The sequence below is a fragment of the Dermochelys coriacea genome, chromosome 10, assembly GCF_009764565.3.
Source record: "Dermochelys coriacea isolate rDerCor1 chromosome 10, rDerCor1.pri.v4, whole genome shotgun sequence".
Classification (NCBI taxonomy): Eukaryota; Metazoa; Chordata; order Testudines; family Dermochelyidae; genus Dermochelys; species Dermochelys coriacea.
The window spans coordinates 61,803,350-61,824,947 of NC_050077.1; the positions used below are offsets into that span (position 1 = coordinate 61,803,350).

General features: G+C 39.4%; 1 protein-coding gene across 1 annotated transcript; it reads right to left on the bottom strand.

Moving 5' to 3' along the window:
* Positions 1 to 310: 310 nt before the first annotated feature.
* LOC122456005 (protein unc-13 homolog A-like) lies at positions 311 to 17,906 on the bottom strand. Its single transcript, XM_043493388.1, has 4 exons — positions 17,796 to 17,906; positions 12,816 to 12,845; positions 8,297 to 8,396; positions 311 to 572 (listed from the first exon to the last, which is right to left on the bottom strand). The coding sequence occupies exons 1-4, from the start codon at positions 17,815 to 17,817 to the stop codon at positions 446 to 448; spliced, it is 279 nt and encodes a 92-aa protein (XP_043349323.1). The 5' UTR covers positions 17,818 to 17,906; the 3' UTR covers positions 311 to 445.
* Between the last annotated feature and the right edge of the window lie 3,692 nt (positions 17,907 to 21,598).

The window sequence follows — 21,598 nt, forward strand, 5'->3', positions numbered from 1 at the left end:
CATAACACTCTTTGATTATTGAAGACTTGCAATTCCCCTGAGAGGTAGGTAGCTTGTATTGTGCCCATTTATAGATGTGTAAAGTGACTTTCCCAAGGTCACAGTGAATTAGTGGAAGAGCCAGGCTGAGAATCCTGACTCCAAGTCTCCCTGCTCTAATCGCAAACCACACTGCCTCTGCATTTCTCATAATTAGTGAACATTGGTGAATTTTAACCCACTGACTGAATTACACCAATTCAGTCCTTGAAATGCTTCTTCAGAGAATAACAGCTTATGCATATCAACCATTACTTTGAGAGTTGCATATGCACTGTGCCTCAGTATTATGGCCTGAAGCAACTGAGATGTCATTTATGATTAATCATAAGTGTAATTACAGTAGGTGAGAGACTGAAAATAAGTTTTTAATCAGATTTTACACAAAACATTTTTGCACTGCAAGTCAACTTACATCTGTTGCATATTCCACAGTTGTTAGGGGAATCCATAAAGTACCTACAAGTTTGTCCCATATCAAGCCTTTCTTCCACAGCTCCACCATGAAGCCCTTTTCAACATCACTGATTTCACTGCAAATAAACAAATTAAAACAAAACAAACAAACAAACAAACCAGATACTGTGAGTTGGGACAGCAACCTGAAAATCTGAAAATGCAATCTTAATCGTAGTTTTACTACTGCTCCACTATAATACTCTGACCACTGCTTTCTAACCACACAATTATCATCATTAATATACATAGAACCTTACTTTTACAAACACGAATCTTACAAATGACCTGTTATATGAACGCTTTTTCCTGACCAAAATAAAATAAAATCACAAACAAAAGTGATGTCAGTAAAGAGCAAGTGGACATCACTTCACATTCTGATAACTTCAGTTAGAAATTGTTTCACAGTGCTTCGAAGGGAAAGAAAAAAGCAATGCAATACACCATACTGTAACCTATGCCCTGGATCTATGGTACGTCTGAAATTTTCAATTTTGTGAAGTTTTTGATTTTATTAACAATCTCCAATTAGATAATAAAATATGGGTTCTACTGTGAAATATGAAGTAACTGGCATGGATATGAACATGAACCTTCAAGAACCAAGTCAATAATACACTTGAGTACTAATTTTCAGGATCTTGACTGATTTCACAGCTCCATACTTTGTGTGTCAGAAAGTCTGCCAGGAGTGGGGCAGCAGACTGGTACCAGCAGCCAATATTCCTGCTTCGCTGGAAGACGTAGAGCCATCTGACATAGCCCAGAAAAAAAGGTAGGTGTAAGCAGAAGATGCACTGATTCAGACCAGTGTTGCGGCTCTCACCTTCCAATGGATTTTGAAGCTGCTCTCCTCAGGAGGAATCCCAGGACCAGTGTGCTAGAGTGAATCATACACCCAACCTCTAGTGCAGCTGCTCACATAGGTACAGGACTTACCCTGTGTATCCCAGCCCTTAGTTAGTTAGTTGGTTCTCCAAAGAGTAGTTAAAATATATTTTAATAATCTAAGGAAATACCTGCTCAATGACACACTTGTACAGTAACCTAATTCTAAGCCTCCTCACAACGCATATTCTAGTTAGTTATTACTATTTTTAAATATTGGTAGGTAACAGCACTGTAGTGCTTCACAAAAAACTAACTCTTCAACTTGATAGCATCCCCGAGACATAGCTAGAGAAACAGATTGAAAGGGCCAAGCTGGGCTCTCGCCCAAGTTGAAAGAACTATTTGTAAACAAATCTGTGATTAGAAACTAACAGTTCCTAGGTTACCGAGGAGCGAGTCTGAAAACATTACCCTTTAGTTAGAAGAGGGGGCTGGTTAGAGTCAAATTGTCCCATTATCATTGGGGTGAGGAGTATGATCTTTTAGGTTAGCCCCATCTGTGACTTTTTGGGGGGTACTTGACAAGACATTGGTAACAGTTTCCTTACTACAGGACCATACACACATGAATAATTAATCAGCCCAGGTATTTAGTAATCACAAAACACAAAGATAAAAAATAAATAAAAAGTGATCATGGCAGAGATTTTGCATGGCTGCTGGTAAAACTACATCTGCATCATGGTGTCAGAAAGTGATCTGGCCTTTAAGGATTATGGCCTTAGTCCCACCTGTGCTCAGATATTTGACTCCCAGTACATGGGTTTGAGGCCAGGGCTAAGAACTGCCACACTGGGTCAGACCAAAGGTCCATTCCGCCTATTGTGATGCATAGCTAGAAAATAAAATAAATAAATAACCCTCAAAAGACATGCAGGGAGATAATGTTGTGTTTTTGTGTATTTACATATGTAAGAGTAGGGTCAACAATGTAATCAACAGTCCCGGACTATGCTATATTCTGATATCATTTAAATGAATTGTAAACATGGGATATCTCGGTATTCATCTTTTTTTGAAATGTACTGTGAATGGTGGAGGAACAAGCAAATGGCCTTATGTTAATTCGATAACTAAGTACCGATGATGGACCTCCTTCAAAATCATCCTAATTACCTTTTGTTCCCTGAGGAACTCTCACCTGTCAAAAGACATGAAATTGTATAAAAGACCCTTGGGTCCTGATTCTGTCATCTCAGATCTGCTTCATCTTCATCGGGGAAGTTTGAGTCATAAGACTGAGATCCCAGTTATGCTGGTACAGCCTGAATATGATATTTGGACATTGGACTATAAACTATTAATTATTTTTGAAAGAACTCTTTGCAACTACAAAGCTCACCATCTCTGCTATGAATCTGCAATTAAATTAATTGAACTCATGTCTGTATGTACATTGATCTTTTAACCATACTCTCTCTCTTTTGTTATTTTAATAAATTTTAGTTTTGTTAATGAGAATTGGCTGTAGCATGTAGTTGTGTAAGATCTGAAACATTCATTAACCTGGGAGGTAATGTGTCCAACCCTTTGGGATTGGTAGAACCTTTTCTTTTATATGATGAAATAAGATTTACAGAAATTTTCATCATATTTGACGTGGGTACCTGGGTGGAGGCCTGAGGCTGGATCACTTTAAGGGAACTGTGGTGTTTGGACTTCTGAGTAACCAGTAAGGTAATAAAGAAGCTGTTTTATGCTGGCTTGGTAAATTTAAGTACGGTATTGGAATATCCACCAGCTTTTTTGAGTTTGGCTGCCCCATTCTTTGCAGTTCACTCTAACCGAGTGACCATAGCTGGCTCCCACCAGGACCCCGGTCACACCTAGTGCCAATGCCAGGTCCCCAGAGAGAATGAACAGAACAGTAATCATCAAGTGATCAATCCCTTGTTGCCCTTTCTCATCTTCTGTCAAACAGAAGCTAAAGACACCATCCTGGCTAATAGCAATTAATGGACCTATCCTCCATGAATTTATCTAATTCTTTTTGAACCCTGTTATAGTTTTGGTCTTCACAACATCCTCTGGCAAGGAGTTCCACAGATTGACTGTGTGTTGTGTGAAAAAAATACTTTTTGTTTGTTTTAAACCTGTTGCCTCTTAATTTCATTTGATGACCCCTAGTTCTTGTGTTATGAGATGATAACCTGTAGGTCACCTGCTTCCTGGATGAAAGGCAAACACACAGTAACAATTTATAATCAGATGAAAAGACTGGCTGGAGTGAAGGTCAGATTTAAGAAGGAAAAGGCTCGAGGAGACACCAGAACCCCAGTTTGGAAAAGAAATGTTGAGTCCACCAAGTGGTGAAGAAACTGTAGAGTTGTGGAAAGACTTGTTTTGACTTACGCTAGCATTTGAACTGTGATTTTTTTTTAAGTACATCAGCCCCCACAATCTAAAAAAGGTATTATGACTTACAAGCATCTGGGTGTTTGAGAACCCCAAGAACGGAAAGTGAGGCAGTGTCAGAGGCTGAATGCTAGATGGATTATGACACTTTAATGGCAAGCACTCACCCCTGGAGAACCCTTGGGTGGCCCAATGTGAACCCATAGTTGCCTCAGTTTCACCTTATGTGCTATCAGTAAGTTCAGTGAGGCTTTTATATAGTGACTAGTGCCCCTTCAGAGATCTAGTTTATTAATAAAAGGCTGAACACAGTATACAAACAAGCCTTCACTCCAGCATTGTAGTAGAGGGGTGTTTCTTAGTTAGCCTGCCCCCCACATAGCTTCCTCCTTCTTCTCTGTCCAGGCTCTTCACTAGTAAGGTCCTCTCAACCCAGGGACTCTTTTCTGGAGTTAGGTCTCCTACCATCACCTGGGGAAGGGTTCCTTCTCTGGACCAGCACATACTTCCCCAATTACCTGAACACTTTGCTTCTGTCTGATAAGATCATTTTGCTGGGACCAGGACTTCCTAGGGCTTTGCCACTCTTAGAACCAGATATCTTCAGTAACATCTTCCCTAGGTCCCCTGTTCTGGTGAGCTTTCTAACCAGCTTCCCCCAAAAGTCCCTCTCCTCAGGTGCTACCTCTGTGAGTTCTAGCTTCCTGACTAAGGAGCCCTCATAGCCCTTTATTAAGCCAAGGTGTGTCTTTACTAGATAAGTGCCACTCAGCCACCTAGGTCATTGACTACTCACAGGTGTGACAGGCTCTCCTAAGGAGAATCCAGGTGGCTGGGTGCTTTACACCCTCAGGGACCACCTATTCTGTGATACACCAACTCTGTTTTTTTTTAGCAGGGAAGGGCTAAGCAGCAATACCAACTCCAGAAGTTAAAAGATAATGACTCAGACTGCAAAACCCAGAAGATCTCTTTAAAGACTAGACATGGTTCCAGTCTCTCTTTTGATGTTTAAACTTCTCCCTCCCCAACCCAAAGCATGTTTGGCAGTTATGGCCCAATATCCATGAAATCATGAGAGTTTCCAGTGCCAGCTTGGGTGATTACCCCCATTCTATCAGGCTGCAGAGAGCAGTATCTGTAGATGATTAACATGGGTATTGGGGAATGCTGCCCCTTTTCTTCTCAGACACCTGGGAGTAAGGGGGACCAGCCCCAGTATATACTGACCCTCTCACTTGCTTTCACTGAATAAAGTAAAAGCTAGGATAGGTTTTCTAAACTGTCTAGGGGTGACCGACTGTCATAGCAGAAGCAATGGAAGGATTCCCCTTGACTTCTGCGGGCTTTGGATTAGGTCCCCCCTTTTTTTTCTACCTGTGGATCGTATGTGATTTTATTATTTGTTATTTTAATGACAGAAATGTTTGTACCAAATATTTATCATTCACTTCTGCCTTGGGAATTCATAACTACATTTAGATATGGTTTACCTCTTATACAAAATCAATACAATAAAGCCCCAGATAGAAATACAAGTTATTTCATGATAGCACATCTTGCCATCTTGTATATTTAGATCACAAACAGCTATGAACTATTTCCTTAAAATGTTAGTAATAACAAACAATGTAACTATGCTGCTGGTATGAGTGATGATACTTTTATTCCTAATGTTTATCGGACACATTAAATCAAACAGGAATATATCCTGAGATTAAACAATAAATTATTTCAGTTAATCACAGTGAAATCCTGGGAATTCACATTTACTTGTAAAAAGAAAAAACTACTGAAGCAACAAATGGTGGTTCCCCTGATTTGTGTATTAAATATGAAAAAAATATAACTGATGCATGCTGCATTGCACAAGCAGTTATATACTGTGTGCATTTGGGGAGTCATGGCCTGATTTTTTGCTGCCTTGTCACTAACACCTGTCCAAAACGGATGTGAAATACTTCTGTTCCGATTCTCACTTTACACAGGTGCGAAGAACTACCTCAGTGGCAAAATCCTGCCTTTCAATTTCCTCAGTGCTATGATGATATTAATGTTACATTGCAAATCAAAAGGCAGAGCCATATGTTGAAGGCTTAAACTGCTGTGTACATTAAAAGAAGCAAACTTGTTGACTCCTTGGGATACATCTGAAGAGAAAGAGCACTTAAAGAAATGGACTAGAACATGACTCTGTATAAATGTATTTGTAAATGTCTATTTATAGGGCATTTTAAAACGCTGCTCCCTTGTATGCTTCAGTGAGCAGCAGATGGAGCCAAAGCAGGCTCAGAAAAGATTTTCTCTAACTTTTAGCTAATGAGCTTTAATTATCACAGGGCAAACTGTTTATTTTCTTTGCTGCTAGAAAGGTGGTTTTGTATCCTTCTGTCAGATTTAAACTGCAACCTAAATAAACACATTTCCTTGCATCTAATGCAATTTTCCAGAGATGCTTCCTACTAAATGGTTAATTTACTACTGCAATTGTAATTTCTTTGCCATGTGACAAAGACACAATGTGACTGAAAGCAAAAGGTTTTTACTGCAGTGAACACAAATTCACTAAGAACGGTTTCAGAGTAGCAGCCGTGTTAGTCTGTATCCACAAAAAGAAAAGGAGTACTTGTGGCATCTTAGAGAATAACAAATTTATTTGAGCATAAAGCTTTCGTGAGCTACAGCTCACTGCATCCGATGAAGTGAGCTGTAGCTCATGAAAGCTTATGCTCAAATAAATTTGTTAGTCTCGAAGGTGCCACAAGTACTCCTTTTCTTTTCACTAAGAACTGAATTTTCAACAACTGTTATAGGAAAGTTAGAAGACTCAGGTCATAAACAACACCTCTCCTCCTGTATAAATATCAGAGAGACATATTTTTTAAGGTAGCTTCTGCATTAAGGGTAATGGAGAGGGGCCAATGCTGAAATTTAATGTCTATTCTTCCTCATACACAATACCTACTTTCTCATGCAAAAAGACGTAGTACACTCTTAATAAAACTAGTATGTCTAGATTAGTAAATATCATAAAAATCCTCTAACACAGTATTATATACCAATGAAAGTACTGCACCATGACATGACAACTTTACTACAATTTGCAGACAGAAAGCCTGATCCTCCTTTACAGTAAGACAACTCTAGCAGCACAAAGGAGCCTTAAAGAGGGTGGAAATGTACCTTGCACACATTTAAAGACCCTTTTTCACTGGCAGAGTGGTGAAAACTGGACTTGGTGTGAATGAGAATCAGGCCCAGAAACATTAAGATTCTTAAATTGAAACAATGATTTTAGACTATTGTTGTTATTTTAAAAACAAGTCAATGTGTGAACCCTGAAAATACTAAATTACATTAAAAGTTCAAAGATGAAAAGGTTTTGGGAAGGGGGAAGAGCTGAAGGGAGCATATGATAATGGGATCATGGGGTTTATTTCTTGGAGACTTAGCAAGAAAAGACAGAAAGGAGATAAGGTTGCTAGCAGAGCCGGCTGGAAAATGATTGGGGCGGAGGTTTCCACTGAGAATATCAACTTTTTGTCAAAAAACTGAGAATCTGAAGACATTTTTTTTTTCTTTTGGTAACTGAATCCAAAACATTTTGGCCAAAAAACAAAACATATTTTTGTTTTTTAGATTTAATAATAAAAACCTATCATTTTGGAGGAAAGCAAATACTTTTCCCAAAAATTTTTTTGCGTAAATTTTCTATCTGAAAAATTAACACTGAAATTTTTCCACTAATCCTAGTTGCTAGGAGTAAAACTGATATTACTCTGATGAGAGGAGAAGGCAGCAAGATGTGATAGTAGATATGAGAATATGACCAGACATCACCACAAGCAAGGATGCAGAGGAAAAAGTGGAGATGGGGAACATAAGGGAGTTAAGCACCCAAACCACACAAGAATTCAGTGGGAGCCAGATATCTAACTTCCTTAGGCTCCTTTGAAAATCCCAGTTGAGAACAGATCTGTAAGAATGAGCTGAGGTGAGGCAGAATATGTGCCTGTGCCCATCTAGCTGTGGGGAGCCAATAAAGCTCTTGATAAAATAGAGGCGATGAGATGGCGGGGAGGAAAGAGGAGAAGGTGGCTCAAGCAAGGGAGATGGCAGTGGGCAGGATTTGGAGAGAGACATGAGGAACAATATACTGGGTCTAATAGGTCAGCAATTAAAACAATCTCAATGACCAGTTAAAATAATATGTTGGGCATATCTAACTGGCAAGCAGGGGGATGGAATGGAAAATAAAAAGTTGTGTCTACTTGAATCCTGTCTACCATCTTAGAGCTCCCTATTCACTGGGTCTAAAATAAGCTTAATGAAACTGGATCACAAAGGCTTCTTCTCCCCTTGATCTGCATTCTGGCTGAGTTTGCCTGGGTCCTGAGGTCAGGGGGCTAGCCCATGTTCTCCCTGAGCTAGATTTCCCCTTTCCTGGAGCTGCTGGCTGTGTTTGGTCATAGAGTTCATTATCAATTTTCAGTTGTATCAACATAGTCATGACACAATGCAAAATAATTGACAAGAAATCTCTGTTACTTACAACATAAAGTCTTGTTCCCAGCAAGGTTCGCTTCCTTTTCTGTTTATTGTGGTGCTTTTTAGATTTTGGACTTTTAAAACAACATAGGTATTAAATGTGTCTGAAACAGAAACAACAAACAAATTAACTACATTTCATTATTTTGTGCTAGGAGCTGGGGGCATTGACTCAGGGTTGTGGAGTTCACAATATGGGGCTAAGAATAGCAGTGTAGACTTTCTGTCTTGGCTGGAGCCTGGGCTCTGAGACCCAACCCCCTTGCCGGGTTTCAAAGCCAAGGCACCAGCCTGAGTGCAAACATTACACTGCTATGTTTAGCTCTGTAGCGAGGGTCCCCAAGACTGAGTCAGTTGATCAAAGCTATGAGACTCGCAGCCACAGTTTTTGTTTGTTTGGGGTTTCTCTAATAGTTAGGTGTGGACAAAAGCGGTTCATTATTTACAGAAAGAGAAGCCTTCCTTGTTTAAGTGGCAGTAGTTACAAAACATCATGAGAAAAGCCCAGCTCCTCAAAGGTATTTAGGTGCCTAGTTCACATTGAAATCAATGGGTAAATAAGTTTTACATGAATTTTTGAATGTGCAAAAATGGAGGCCATGTCTGAAAACCTGCCCCACATTATGCATTATGTAAATGTAACGTCAAGATATTTCCAAATCACATTGAGTTACATTATATGACTGTCTACATTGCAATGAATGAATGAAATCACAGAAGTACAAAAATAGGCACCAATGTAAATCTAAATGTGGTAGTTAAGTTGTCCCTTCCAATAAATGGCAAGATGCTTTTGGCTCAGTCCTCAGTTGCATCACAGCAGAATTTGATGCTGCTGTTGTGAGGGGTTGCAAAGGTGGCTCTAAACCATCTTTCAATGTCCTCGATCTTGGGGCGGGATAAAGATCAAACTGATCTCTGGCACAAAGTAGAGCAGCCAATTCCTGGTTTGGTTCAGTACCATCACTAACTTCTACAGACTTCATTTAAAGATCTGCATTTCATTAACGTGCATTGTTAAAGTTTTCAGAGAGGTTGATAACCATTACAGCTAGCGCATGACAATATTTCATTAAGGCACACTGGCATTTTAAACCAGTATGGATTTGTGAGGTGGAGTCCAAAATGCAGGCTACACCCTGTAGGCTACTCTGTGATGCCACTTGACCAATAGACCAGGTCTGTCAAAAGGGGAACTCTTACGGGGCAACAAATTAATTGGAATAAATTAGTGTGAGTAAACTAAGTCTCATTCACCAAGTCATCTATTTATTTTCTTTGTCAATGTACCAAGCATCTCAAATACCATGTCATTGCTCTCAGACTGAACAAACTATTGACAAAGTCAATATAGGTTTAGAAATCTAAAGAGGCTGTTTGTGGATTAAAAGCTTTCAAAATATGATTCATTTATTATGCAGGGTAACTCTCTGAATACACCAAATAACCTGACAAAGAATGAAAATTGCATATTTTCTGCATCTTTGCTGTGTGTCATCTTTATTTTATGTTTTGATTTTTTTGTAGTTTTTAGGTTTGTGCATCAGACTGTATAAGTATTGGAAAGGGATTTACATCAATCATAAATCAGTTGCCTAATTCTGGTGATTTTGAACACCACCATCAAAAATCTAAATCTTCTATCTCCAAAAAACAAATATCAAAAACATAAATACACTTCATCCAATATTAAAGCTAACATCTTTTCAAATATTCAGTGCAATTTGCAAATGCAGCCAGAATGGATGAGAAACAGAGCAATTAGACAGGCAGATTAACCTTTAAAAACATGTATTTAAGAATCTCTATTCAATCCACCTTTAACTTCAAGCTTTCATCCATCCACATTTGACAGATTCACTCCCTCTCACACTGAAGTCTATCTCACCAGTATTCAAACTTGGCTTACATTTCTGTTGCTTCCCCAGCACCTTTTCCCACATAGCTGAATACATCTGAAGAAAATCTTGACTTGCTGAACTATCATTTTTTCTCCTCTTACTACAGCTCTGTTATCTACCATGTTCAAGCAGCTGCTTCTCCTTGATTGACTCCTATGCTTAAGACCTCAGTGTCTCTTCTCTGCATTTGAATGTACTCACAGTGCTTCTCCGCCATCTCTCTCTCTCTCCCTGAAATCTCATCAGTTACTTTTGGAAGAGAGAGAAGGTGAATAAGGTAATTATCTTTTATTGGACCAACTTAAACACCAACTTATGAAAATTTAAGAAAACGAGACATTTAAAATACATCCTTCACCACATGCCTCTGTGCACACACAGAGACATATACAAAACCCTTAAATTATAACAATGCAGATTCTGAGCCACATTCACTGAAATATCCCGGTGGTGAAAAGCAGCTGTAAATTCCAGTTAACTAGCTATTTGAAGATTGGAGTCTTTTGTAGCCCAAATCTGCCATAGCACTTTCTATGTCACTTCCCTTTCTATCCAATTCAGGGTCCATAGTTGGGGGAAACGGAGCACTATTGGGTCATCCCTTTGCCTAGCTCATCCCTGACTATTGTAATGGCCCAGTGGAGCTATGGCCAGCCAACACAAGACAGAATAGCCTTACAGCTGTTCTACCTCACATGAAGGAGAGGACTGGCAGGAGTGAATAGTGGGAACACACGAGTGGCTTAAGACCACCTCTACCTCCCACATATAGGCACCTTTTCTGCAGTTCCTCAAGAATGGGAACTCTGGGCCTTTATCTCTGAATATATCTTTCAGTCTGCATCACGATTAGCTTTGATAATAGCTAGTGCTAAATAACATTCAAAGGTCAATTTAAATGTTTTATTTAATTTATCAAGCAGTGCTATAAATGTAAGCATCTATTGTAAATTAGAGCACAGATGAAACATAACATTTGCTGGATCTTGTGTAATCATTTTATGTGACAATATTATGTATAGTGACAGCAAAAAGAAATGTCACCATGTTCTACACTTCACAAATGCAGATGGAACTAATAATGACTGTGCTTCTCAATGAGTTAAATAAGAATCATATTCTGAGACAGTGGCTTAAATGTGGTAGTTCAAATGACCTCAACGTTCACCTCTCTTTAATCCAAGTAATTTAAAACAATTTGCACGGGTTACCACAGGGCAGCATTAGTCAATCAGCCACAGCCATATTTTACTACACTTATCAGTTTATAGATGAGCTTCTCAAGAGAACTAATCATTACACAGAATTAGTTTACTTCAAGAACCTCAGTTTTAACAACAGGCTGGACATTAATTCCATAACATCTTTGGAATCCAATCTGTCCTCTGAGATACCTAGCAGGTTAACATGGGAATTAATTTACGCACCACCAAAAAATGAGGTACACTTTGGAGACTGAATATCTGCTTATTCACTAAATATGTAAGTGGTGTACAAGGCCAGAGGTACGTGCAAAATCGCTGATAGGAGTGGCAGGTCCCTAGTCTATTATCAAGTACTATTCATTCTTGTATACAAGAAGGCATACATTGTTTCCCTCCACCCCTCACTGTTCCTCAGAAGTTCTTGTCAACCGCTGGAAATGGCCCACCTTGATTATCACCACAAAGGTTCCCCCCTCCCCCGCTCTCCTGCTGGTAATAGCTCACCTTAAGTGATCACTCTCCTTACAGTGTGTATGGTAACACCCATTGTTTCATGTTCTCTATGTATATAAATCTCCCCACTGTATTTCCCACTGAATGCATCCGATGAAGTGAGCTGTAGCTCACGAAAGTTTATGCTCAGATAAATTTGTTAGTCTCTAAGGTGCCACAAGCACTTCTTTTCTTATTGTTTCCTAACAATGTCCTGAAGTGCCCCAAGTTAAAGGAAATGTATTATTTTATTTTATAGTTATGCCAAATCTTGAAGTCCTTACTCAGGTTTTAATCTGCATTTGACTACACAGATCACTGAAAGTCAGCCTGAGTCTGGTCTTGCCTCTCTAGCTATTGTTCAGCCTTTGAACCTAGAGGCTGACTGAAAACAATCCCAGGCATCCAGATTTTGCTCTAGGTCATGGGTTAGTGCTCCCATCTGAACCAGCCAGCTACAGATCTATGGGGCTCCTGCTCCCATCCATACTTCTCCATTGTCCTCAATGGGCACATTCAGGCACAGTCCCTGCCCACCTTTGGTGAAACTGCAAACCCTGCACCACCAATATCTCCCCCCTTCCCCCCATCACAATGGTTTCACTTGTCTCAGGACCTTCTGTCTGCTTTTTTTCCCATGCAAATGTACACTTCAAGCATTAGTATGGTAGATAATTAGTAAATGTTATGTCACATTATGGACCTTAATCTTGTTTGGAAAGTGCTGTGATTAATTTCTCTCCTTGTAAATAGTAGAAAAATTTGCATAGCAAACTTGCATGTCCTTATTTCTTTTGCCCTGGATAGATTGAGGACCTACCGCTATTTCTAGCTTAAACAGATTTACTTTAACACAATGCATATTTTCTCTTAAAAGAAAAAAAATGTGTTTGTCTAAATTTAGAGTATGGGAAGTCAAACTTACCAGCAGCGCCATTCAACCGTCCTTTTTTCACTATTAAAAATAAAAAGAGAAATACATGTAACTATATTAATTCCTATAATACTTTTAGAAGATTCTTAGCTGTAAATATTCTTTTAAAAACTAAGAAATTTCAGTCTTTAAAAAAATTATTCATCATTTAAAGATACAAATGAGGTCTATATCGAAGTTGTATCTGTATTAATATATCATAATATAAGACAATATAATCAGAGCAATCTTATATCACAATATTGTCCATATTTTTGTCAAGAGGATAAGATCTCTAAATATCTTGAGGAAAGAGAAAAAAATTGTCTTAAGTAAATACCTGGTATATAAATACAACATAACAAGCATTGATTTAATGACATAATAAACCATGCTAAACAACATTTAGTAATAATTTATTTCAAACACCACCAGCCTTTGAAAGACCCATGCACCTTACTGGCTCTGGAGCTAAAATTTTCACTGGAAGTTATGAAATGCCATGTTAGGTTTTCCATAGCAGCATAAAGATTATACTGTCTGCTTCTTTCCAATTACCATTTATGATAACTACTGTATGTTGGGGGAACTCAGCAGAGCAGCATGGTGGTGAGCTCTCATTGGCATACCAACAATGATACTGGCTGAGATTAACTGAAGGTCATTGGAGGGTGCAAATACAAGGGTGAATCCCCACCCCCAAATATGATGGTTGCATACAATCCTATGGAGTTAAGAATCAGCATTTGGGCCACTAAGATTTTATAAAAATGCTGCTGTGCTTCCTTTTAGAATAAGTTAGGTATTTTAATAAGGTGTCATTTACAGCATGGTATTTTTAGAAACAACTCATATTGGCAAAGCCACACTGCTGTGAAATTAATAAAACTCCAAGGATTTATTTCTCATTGCAGCTAAAAATAGGCACCATTTCAGCAAGAATAGCTTGTGTCATGAACAGAAGTCAAAATTACTTGGCTACCGCTATATGTGTCACATTTATTGTTCATAAACATGATATATGGGTCTGAGCTGGAGTCAAGCCAGGATCCAGGGTTCAAGCCCTATTGCTTTGCAATGTAGATGTAGCTCCACTTGGACTCTTCCTCCGGGAATATGCCAATAGTATCCCATAATCCTACAGGCTGACTTTCTTAGTCATCTGGATAGTCAAGTTTTCCCACGCTGTACCCTGAACAAAGGACTAAAGTAGTAACATTTTGGGAGGGCGTTAGGAAATCTTGGATATGGGTGGTTGGACTTAGGCCTGCATAAAGCAGAATAGACACTGGAGCCCCAGGTTGGTACCCAGTGTTCAACAATTCTTAGCCTGAAGGTACATACACATGTAGACACTCAAGCCCTAGATTAACAGGCCAGGGTTCTACTAACCCTGGGCTTACATTGCAGTGTAGACATACCCAAAGTGAAATTTACCCAAGGCTACACATACTCTGGGGCGTAGCATAGAATTGAACCGAGGTTTCTCAAGTCCCAGGATAGCGTCCTAACTATTAGACTATCTTTCCGATGAATGCAATAGGATTTATTCATCACTCAAAGGGAAGGTACCGCCAGCATCACTGGCCATGTTCCTACCAGGTTGAGTTCTGATTTTGTCAAAACCAAGAGAGAGATCAGATTTTAGTAGCCTATAAACTGAGGCATTGGCTGTAAGGACCACCCTCCTTACTGGCCACACCATTTCAAAGCCACTCACTCTTACTATAGGAAACTTTCAACCAGGTTCCGTTATGAAAAGCTACTGTGTAAAGACAGAATTGTAGTATTCTATGCTGATTCTCTCCCAGTTGTTTCAAGATCAAGTGTGCTTGGTTTACAAGTAAAAAGATGAGGGTGGAGATTGTCTGGCTGCCACCTGCACATACTTGATAATTCTGTTGATGATGCACAAAGATAAATAGCATCTATCTCATTCAGTTCCTAGCTCTGATGCCTTAGCAATGGTATTAGGAGCAAAAAGCAGGACACCCATATTTCTGTCAATGAAGTAAGCAGGTATGATAGAAGCCCATAGGGACCACGTCTGTGGAGAATAAAGTGTATGTTTACATGTTAAAGGGCAGACAGGCTGGAAAGAGTCAAGATTTTTTCCAGGATTCTCTTCCCCACCCATCAGTTAATTGCATTGGCAAGATGCCATGTTTGTAATATGCATAAGGAAATATAAGACTGTCCCTAAGTCTCTGGATCAATATTTAGTTTTTGTGAGGAGGTGGAATTGAAAATGAGTATGATCTGGAAACAGAGACAGAAGGTGAAGTTGCTCTGAAGTTTGAGTGCAGACTGAAGGGAGACAAATGCCATGAAACTTGAATGACTCTGTGTCAGAAAGGATGAGAAACTGAAACAAGAGCTGTAAGATTCCATTAGCATTTAATGCTTCCTGTCTCTGCAGCTGAAAAAGAAGACTGTATTCAGAGACAGGCAAATTCTCCTTCCTCAGAGTCCCATCACAAGAAGAAACATTACTATGGTCAGGGAATGAAGAGTAAGGTGGAAAAAAACAGTATATTCTACATGTCATATTGTGGCTGAAACCCTGGGCCTTAGAAGTACTGGGTCACTATGTTTACATGTTAAAGGGCACAGAGGCTGGAAAGAGTCAAGATCTATACGGTGTCTGGGGCAGAATGCACAAGGAACTTTTCCTCCCAACTCTGCTATCCTCCCCATATGCAATCCTGCACTCTGGGGAGTCCAGGGAGTTCTGTCTGAGTGGAGAAAGAGGAAGGTGGTGGCTTTATTCCATCTTTGCCCCAGCCACCAGAGCTAGCAGCTGTGAAGAAGAGAGCATGCAGCACCACCAGAGGGTGCTCTGCATACTCACCTTATGTTCCGAGAAACTCCAGGGGGATTTCTGAGGTACAGGCCTCCCGTAGCTTCAGCTGGGGTAGCATGACTCCACGCATCTACAATACTGGGCTAGGTCTACACAATATGGCCCCATGAATAAAGAGTTTGTATACAATCTAAATAAACCTCATATGAGACTCAGCATCCTATAAAGACCATTGCAAGTCCTCACTTATAACTGTAGATGGGGATCACTTACACTAAACAATGTCTAGGAGTAATTAAATATACTGGGCAGACCCTGTGAAGCCTCAAACAAGTACTGCCGGTGTCAGACGGCTGACCCTTTGAAGATTCCCAGCCTACTTGTGACAGGCTCCACGGAAAAGAACAAGCCAATCCAAGACAACCTGGGCGTAATTAACTGCCTAAATAGCTGGAAGGCAGTTAATTCAGTAAGGTTACCTGGGCCTAATAAGAGGCTTAGGAGAGCTTAGTTGAACAAAGGTCCTGAGTAGAAAGGAAGCTCCAGAGGAGGGGAGCTTGAATGAGGCAATAGCTTTTCCAGGTAGGAAGGTCTAGGAGAGACCCGAGCAAATGGGGGAAGGACTGGAGAGCTCTCCAGGCAGCTGAGAAAACTGAGGCCTTCTACCAGTAACTTCTTCTGCAGTAAACTAGAGACTTTTGGTTTAGAACTTTTAATTTTTATCCTGACTCTGAGGTAAGAGCCTTTTAACCCCTTGCACAAGTGCTCCTTTCAGAAGGCTTTATTAAAGGGAGATACTCTGCTAGAAAGCAGAGTGTTTGGCTTCTCCTTGATCAGGGTGTTTGAGTGACCTCATTGTTACCTCCTTCAGGATGGGAAACTGAGATGGACACAGCAGAGCCACACTAACTTCTCAGGGGATGCGTGGGAGGTGACAGTAACTCTTCTACAGCTTGTGGCCAGCAGACTCTTCTTGCTGTGTTGCATAATCCTGTCTAATATTCAATGTATATTAATACCTATGCTCTATAGATATTGCCATAGTATTGTGCAAGCAACCACTTCAACTATTTAGCAGATGGACATAACGTGGAGTGAGGCCAGAGAACTAGTAAGTATGGTGTGACATCCATCAACTGGGCTCTGTTGGGCTCTGAGTCCAATGTGTATCTCAAGAACGTCTATGGAGAATAATCACTCAAAAAGCTCACAGGGTTTGCATAATCTAAATTAGCTCCCATTGCCATCTAAAGGTGTGGGCTGTACATAGGCATGTATATGTCCGTGGGGAAAGATGTTATCTAAGCTTTACCAACTAGAAAGCAAACATATTAGGGTATGACTTGTAATAGATCTGCTTTCTTGTCACTTCCATTGATCAAGAAAGCCCCAGGACTACCAGCAGCACTGCTCATTTTGAAGACACTTGTTAAAGTCCAACCGTGTCATCATTTCAAAGTCAAATATGTCCTTTAAAGTTTAGTAAAAATTGGATTTTAAAAACAGGAAGAGAGTTCTAAACTTTTCCCACCAATCCAATCTATGAAGAGAAACAGATTTAATGGGCACAAAACAGCTGCCACTACCACCATGTAAAAGTAAAACTTGTGCTACACATGCATTAGTACATAGCCATCTATTTCACTATTGAATCTGTCACTGCAGTAGGTAATTGTCAATAAATAAGAATAAAATATCAGGACTCTCTGCTGAAGACCCCTCTCCTACCACCCTAATCTCTACATTTCCCCACATCTCTTCTCTTTCCCCTTCTCTTCCATCCTTCTTTCCCTGCAGCCCCAAAACCATCTCCCAAATTGGACTACATGGGACTACACTGGCAATACCGCTCTGTTCAACAACCTGAGCAACCCCATCACTTCTCAAACTCAGTGGAAACTTTTACTCTCAGGCCTCAGGAGGAGATGCTACCAAACTGTCTCAATGTGAGCCACAGGCAAATCCTGGAGCTGAGCCCAACCAAAGCAGCCGTTGAACTATCCTGCAAATGCTTAAAAACTTTGTAGAATTTACAGATGCTTGGAATCTGTCTCAGGGGGAAGCTATGCAACAAATATTCCCATTCTCGTTAATAAGCAGTGCACATCTACGCTTCACAGAGATGTACTTAGCAAGTGCCTACAAAAAGCTTCTTACTCTGATGAATGATCTGGTTATTAAACACTTACCTTTTACATAGAGAAGTTCCATTCAAGCAGAAGATTATTTTAAAGAATTACTAAGAAAAAAATCAAACTCCTATTACAACAGGATGAGGTTTATTCCTACTTTGATGATCACTGTTACTGAGAGAGGGAGGATGGAGAGAAAGTGTGTGTGTTGGAGTGTTTCCTTCTTCCCTCAGCCTCCTCTCATGTTTCACTGGACCAAAGCCAGCCATTTGACCAATGGGTTTAAAGACCAATCCCAAATCCTTCCTCTCTGTATATACAGTATAGGAGATGGGAATGGAGTAGAGAGAGATTACAGCTGTTTCCTCACCCTCCATGCTTCATTTGTTGTATACAGCTGCCTTTAGCCTAAAGACAGTTCTGGGTGTCATTTTTTGCCAGCAGTAATACAAATGCAGTCTGAGATGAGATGACATGTATTAGTTCAGTTACTTTGCAGAATATTTAAACTTTGATTTTAACAAGTAAAAAGCATTTGAAGTGGAAGATGGGATGGTTAAGACAGTTAATATAATCTAGATAGATCTTCACATAGAAAACCCTAGTTTTGCTACAGACTATGCCATGCTAAATCAGGCTGCTGGGCTTGTTTTTCTAGAGTACAGTGCAAAGGAATGCCTATGCAATCACATGGAAAAACAAAGTGAGTTTAGTGGTCTTCTCAAAATCCATTGCCTCCCTTTGCTATTCTAAAAGGATATAGCATATTAGTTTATAAAAATATAATAGTATTCCACAGCATGAGGGTTCAAAACTTTATAAAAACATGATTGTAAACTGTAGTGGTTTTTCCCATTCTTGCAGCACACTGTCATTTTTAGTTTTAATCAGGGGAGATTGACTCTTGCAGGTTTCATTCCATAGATATGTCACATTTTTTCTTCTGTATTTTTCATAATCCATGTCTCCTATTCAATGATATTCAAATCACAATTTCATGGAGATCTCTGGTCCTACTCCAGAATCTTGTATGCCCTTGATTTTTTGTTTTTGTTATTTTTTCCCCTAAATCAGGTAAGTCTTTATTCCTTAAGTTGTTTTTGGATCACACTATCATGCAGTATGATGAAGCTATAGCTAATATATTCTCCTGGTGATATTGTTTGTGCTGGATCAATATCTGTTGGTATTTTTCACTTGTGAATTTTATTTTGAACACATTTTTCACAGCAGCCTAGAATATTCTGGGCCAGATTCTTATCTGACATAGCTCCTCTGAAATCAGTGGAGCTATGCTGATTTACATCAGTTGAGAAGCAGGCCCTTAACTTGAACCTGTGTCAAAGAATTTAGTGACTCAGCATAAGAATGTATCCATTGCATGATGTGTAATAGAGCTGTGCAACTAAATGAATCAAACTGAAGTGAAATTTGAAACAAAAAGTTATTTCAAATCGAAACAAATCGAAACACGAAACCTTTCAATTATTTGGAATTTGTTTTGATTTTGGTTTTTCTCCCCTGACCAAAAAAGTTTGGCAAATTTAATATGAATTTGCCTAAATGTTTTGGTCAACCCAAATTTACATTTCTCCCACTCTGAAAATGGGCCCCATGCTAGAATACCTTGTGTACCAGCCACTGCTTCAGACCCTGTGCAGGGTCTGCTTGTGTCTGCCTGTTCCCCACAAACAGTTCCTGACAACTGCCTGTCCTCTGGACAGAGAGACTTTTAATTGTTTAGGGTCTTTTCGATCCACGTTCCCAGTCTTGGAAAAACAGTTGTGTAAATTGGCTGTTAAGGAATCAGATTCTTCACAACTTATAGCTTAGGTATTGTCTCTTAACTTTCTGACTTGTTTACTAGGGAGTGTTTTATCTGGAGCCATTGTCTACCTGTTTTTCCAAAAGCCCTGCTATTAACTAAACCAACATGTGTATACAGTAAACATTCCAATAACTAGGTCACATACACTATTCCTAAATTATTACATACCAGCTTCGTGTCCACCACAGGGCACACTATGCTAGCTGTGGTACAAACACACAAAAATATATTTGAAACCACAGTTCCTTAGAATTCTGAAAAATCAGAAAATTGAAAATGGTACTCTCTGAGCTTGATTACCAATATGGCAGTAATACAATGTAGTTGTATCCTTGGATACTTACATGAAAAAGGCTACAAAATGATATATTGCTCTGTGGAATCTGTCATAGAATCTGCTTCAAGTTCTATTGACACTCTGCTATATCTTTCATTTTTTGTGCCACACATTCAATACATATGTCTGCTTCTGCAAAAGTCCAAAACTTTTTTTACTCTCACAAAATATTTTTAAAGAAGAGCTCCGTCATGGAAACTGTTTGCCTTTTAAACTTTCAGACAATGACTTCATATAAGTGATTAATCAGGAAAAAACACTAAGGACCATCATAAACCTGACACCATTTCCAGTTAGGAAGTAAACTTTTGCTGGATAATGTACAAGGAAAAAAAAAAACCTCTGCTTCCTTAAATACAATTACTTGAATATTTAGGTTGACAGAGCTACAGTAGCCCTGCAATCCCTTTACTTCACTATGAGGCTATAAATTACTATTGTAGCTATATGCAGTGTAGTTGTAGCTGTGTTGGTCCCAGGTTCTTAGAATAATAAGGTTGGGAGGTAATAACTTTTATTGGACCAACTTCTGTTGGTGAGAGAGACAAGCTTTCCACACAAAGCTCTTCTTCAGGTCTGGGAAAGGTACTCCAAGCATCACAGCTAAATGAAAGGTGGAACAGATTGTTTACTATAATTAGCACATATTCGGAGGGATTATTCAAGGTAGCTGCTCCTTTGGGCCTACGGAAAAGACATGATTACTGTTGGGAGGGAGCTGTGTAGAGGATTTGGGAATGGAGGCAAGAGGTTGCTGCATGGATGAGGACAAGGTGGCTGTGTGTAAATCAGCCGGGAGAGCCAATATGGAGCAGATGAGAAAGAAGGGAATAAGGGGTGATTTGGGCGTATGGGACATAATCTGATAGAACTAATATTTTTCCTATGTGGGCCGAAGAACACTCACAACATGCACTTTGAAGACAAGGGACCAGATCATCGATCAGAAAGGATAACTACTCAACATGCTTCTCACTCTGCCAGAGGAAGGGGAATTATTTGCCTTGCATTTCTACCCAAAACACAGGGGGAATTGTCCTTTTTTTTTTTTTTTTAAACTAACTCCTCTAAGGTACCACAATACAAGGCAGTGCCTAGGAGCAATTATATTTCTACGTATGTGGATTTACTCCAGTACCTGACACTGCCTGAAGGCCAGCTTACCAAAAACTTGTGTTCAAATATTTATTGTAAATGGGCCAGATCCTCAGCTGCTCCTTTCACCTCAGTGGAGTTACACTGATTTACAGCAGCCGAGGAGCTGTTCCATAAGCCAATTTACGTAGTATATACATTGAAAATTGCATTCCTAACCAGTGCAACAACAAGACTGACTATGAATTCATCAACAAAGTAGTTTCAGTCTGATGATCTATTTGGCTTTAAAGCCATGTATTGTTCTTAGCCGGAAGCATTTCTTTTACAGGATACTGGTAATAAGAAAAGTATGCACATTAAAACATTTGAATACATGTTTTGAATATAACTTATTGTGTGGTGTACAAAGAAGCAAAGCACATTTGAATACACAAAAAGGTGGAATTTAACCTCTCAACTCTCAGAAGGAAATGAAGATACAGTACAGTTGCTGATGAATTGAAGGCTTCAAAGTTATAGTGAACAGAATGTGAAGAATTTTTTCTCTCTTGAAAAAAAAGTTTGTAGCAGCATTCAATTTAAAAACAGAGTGCAGGT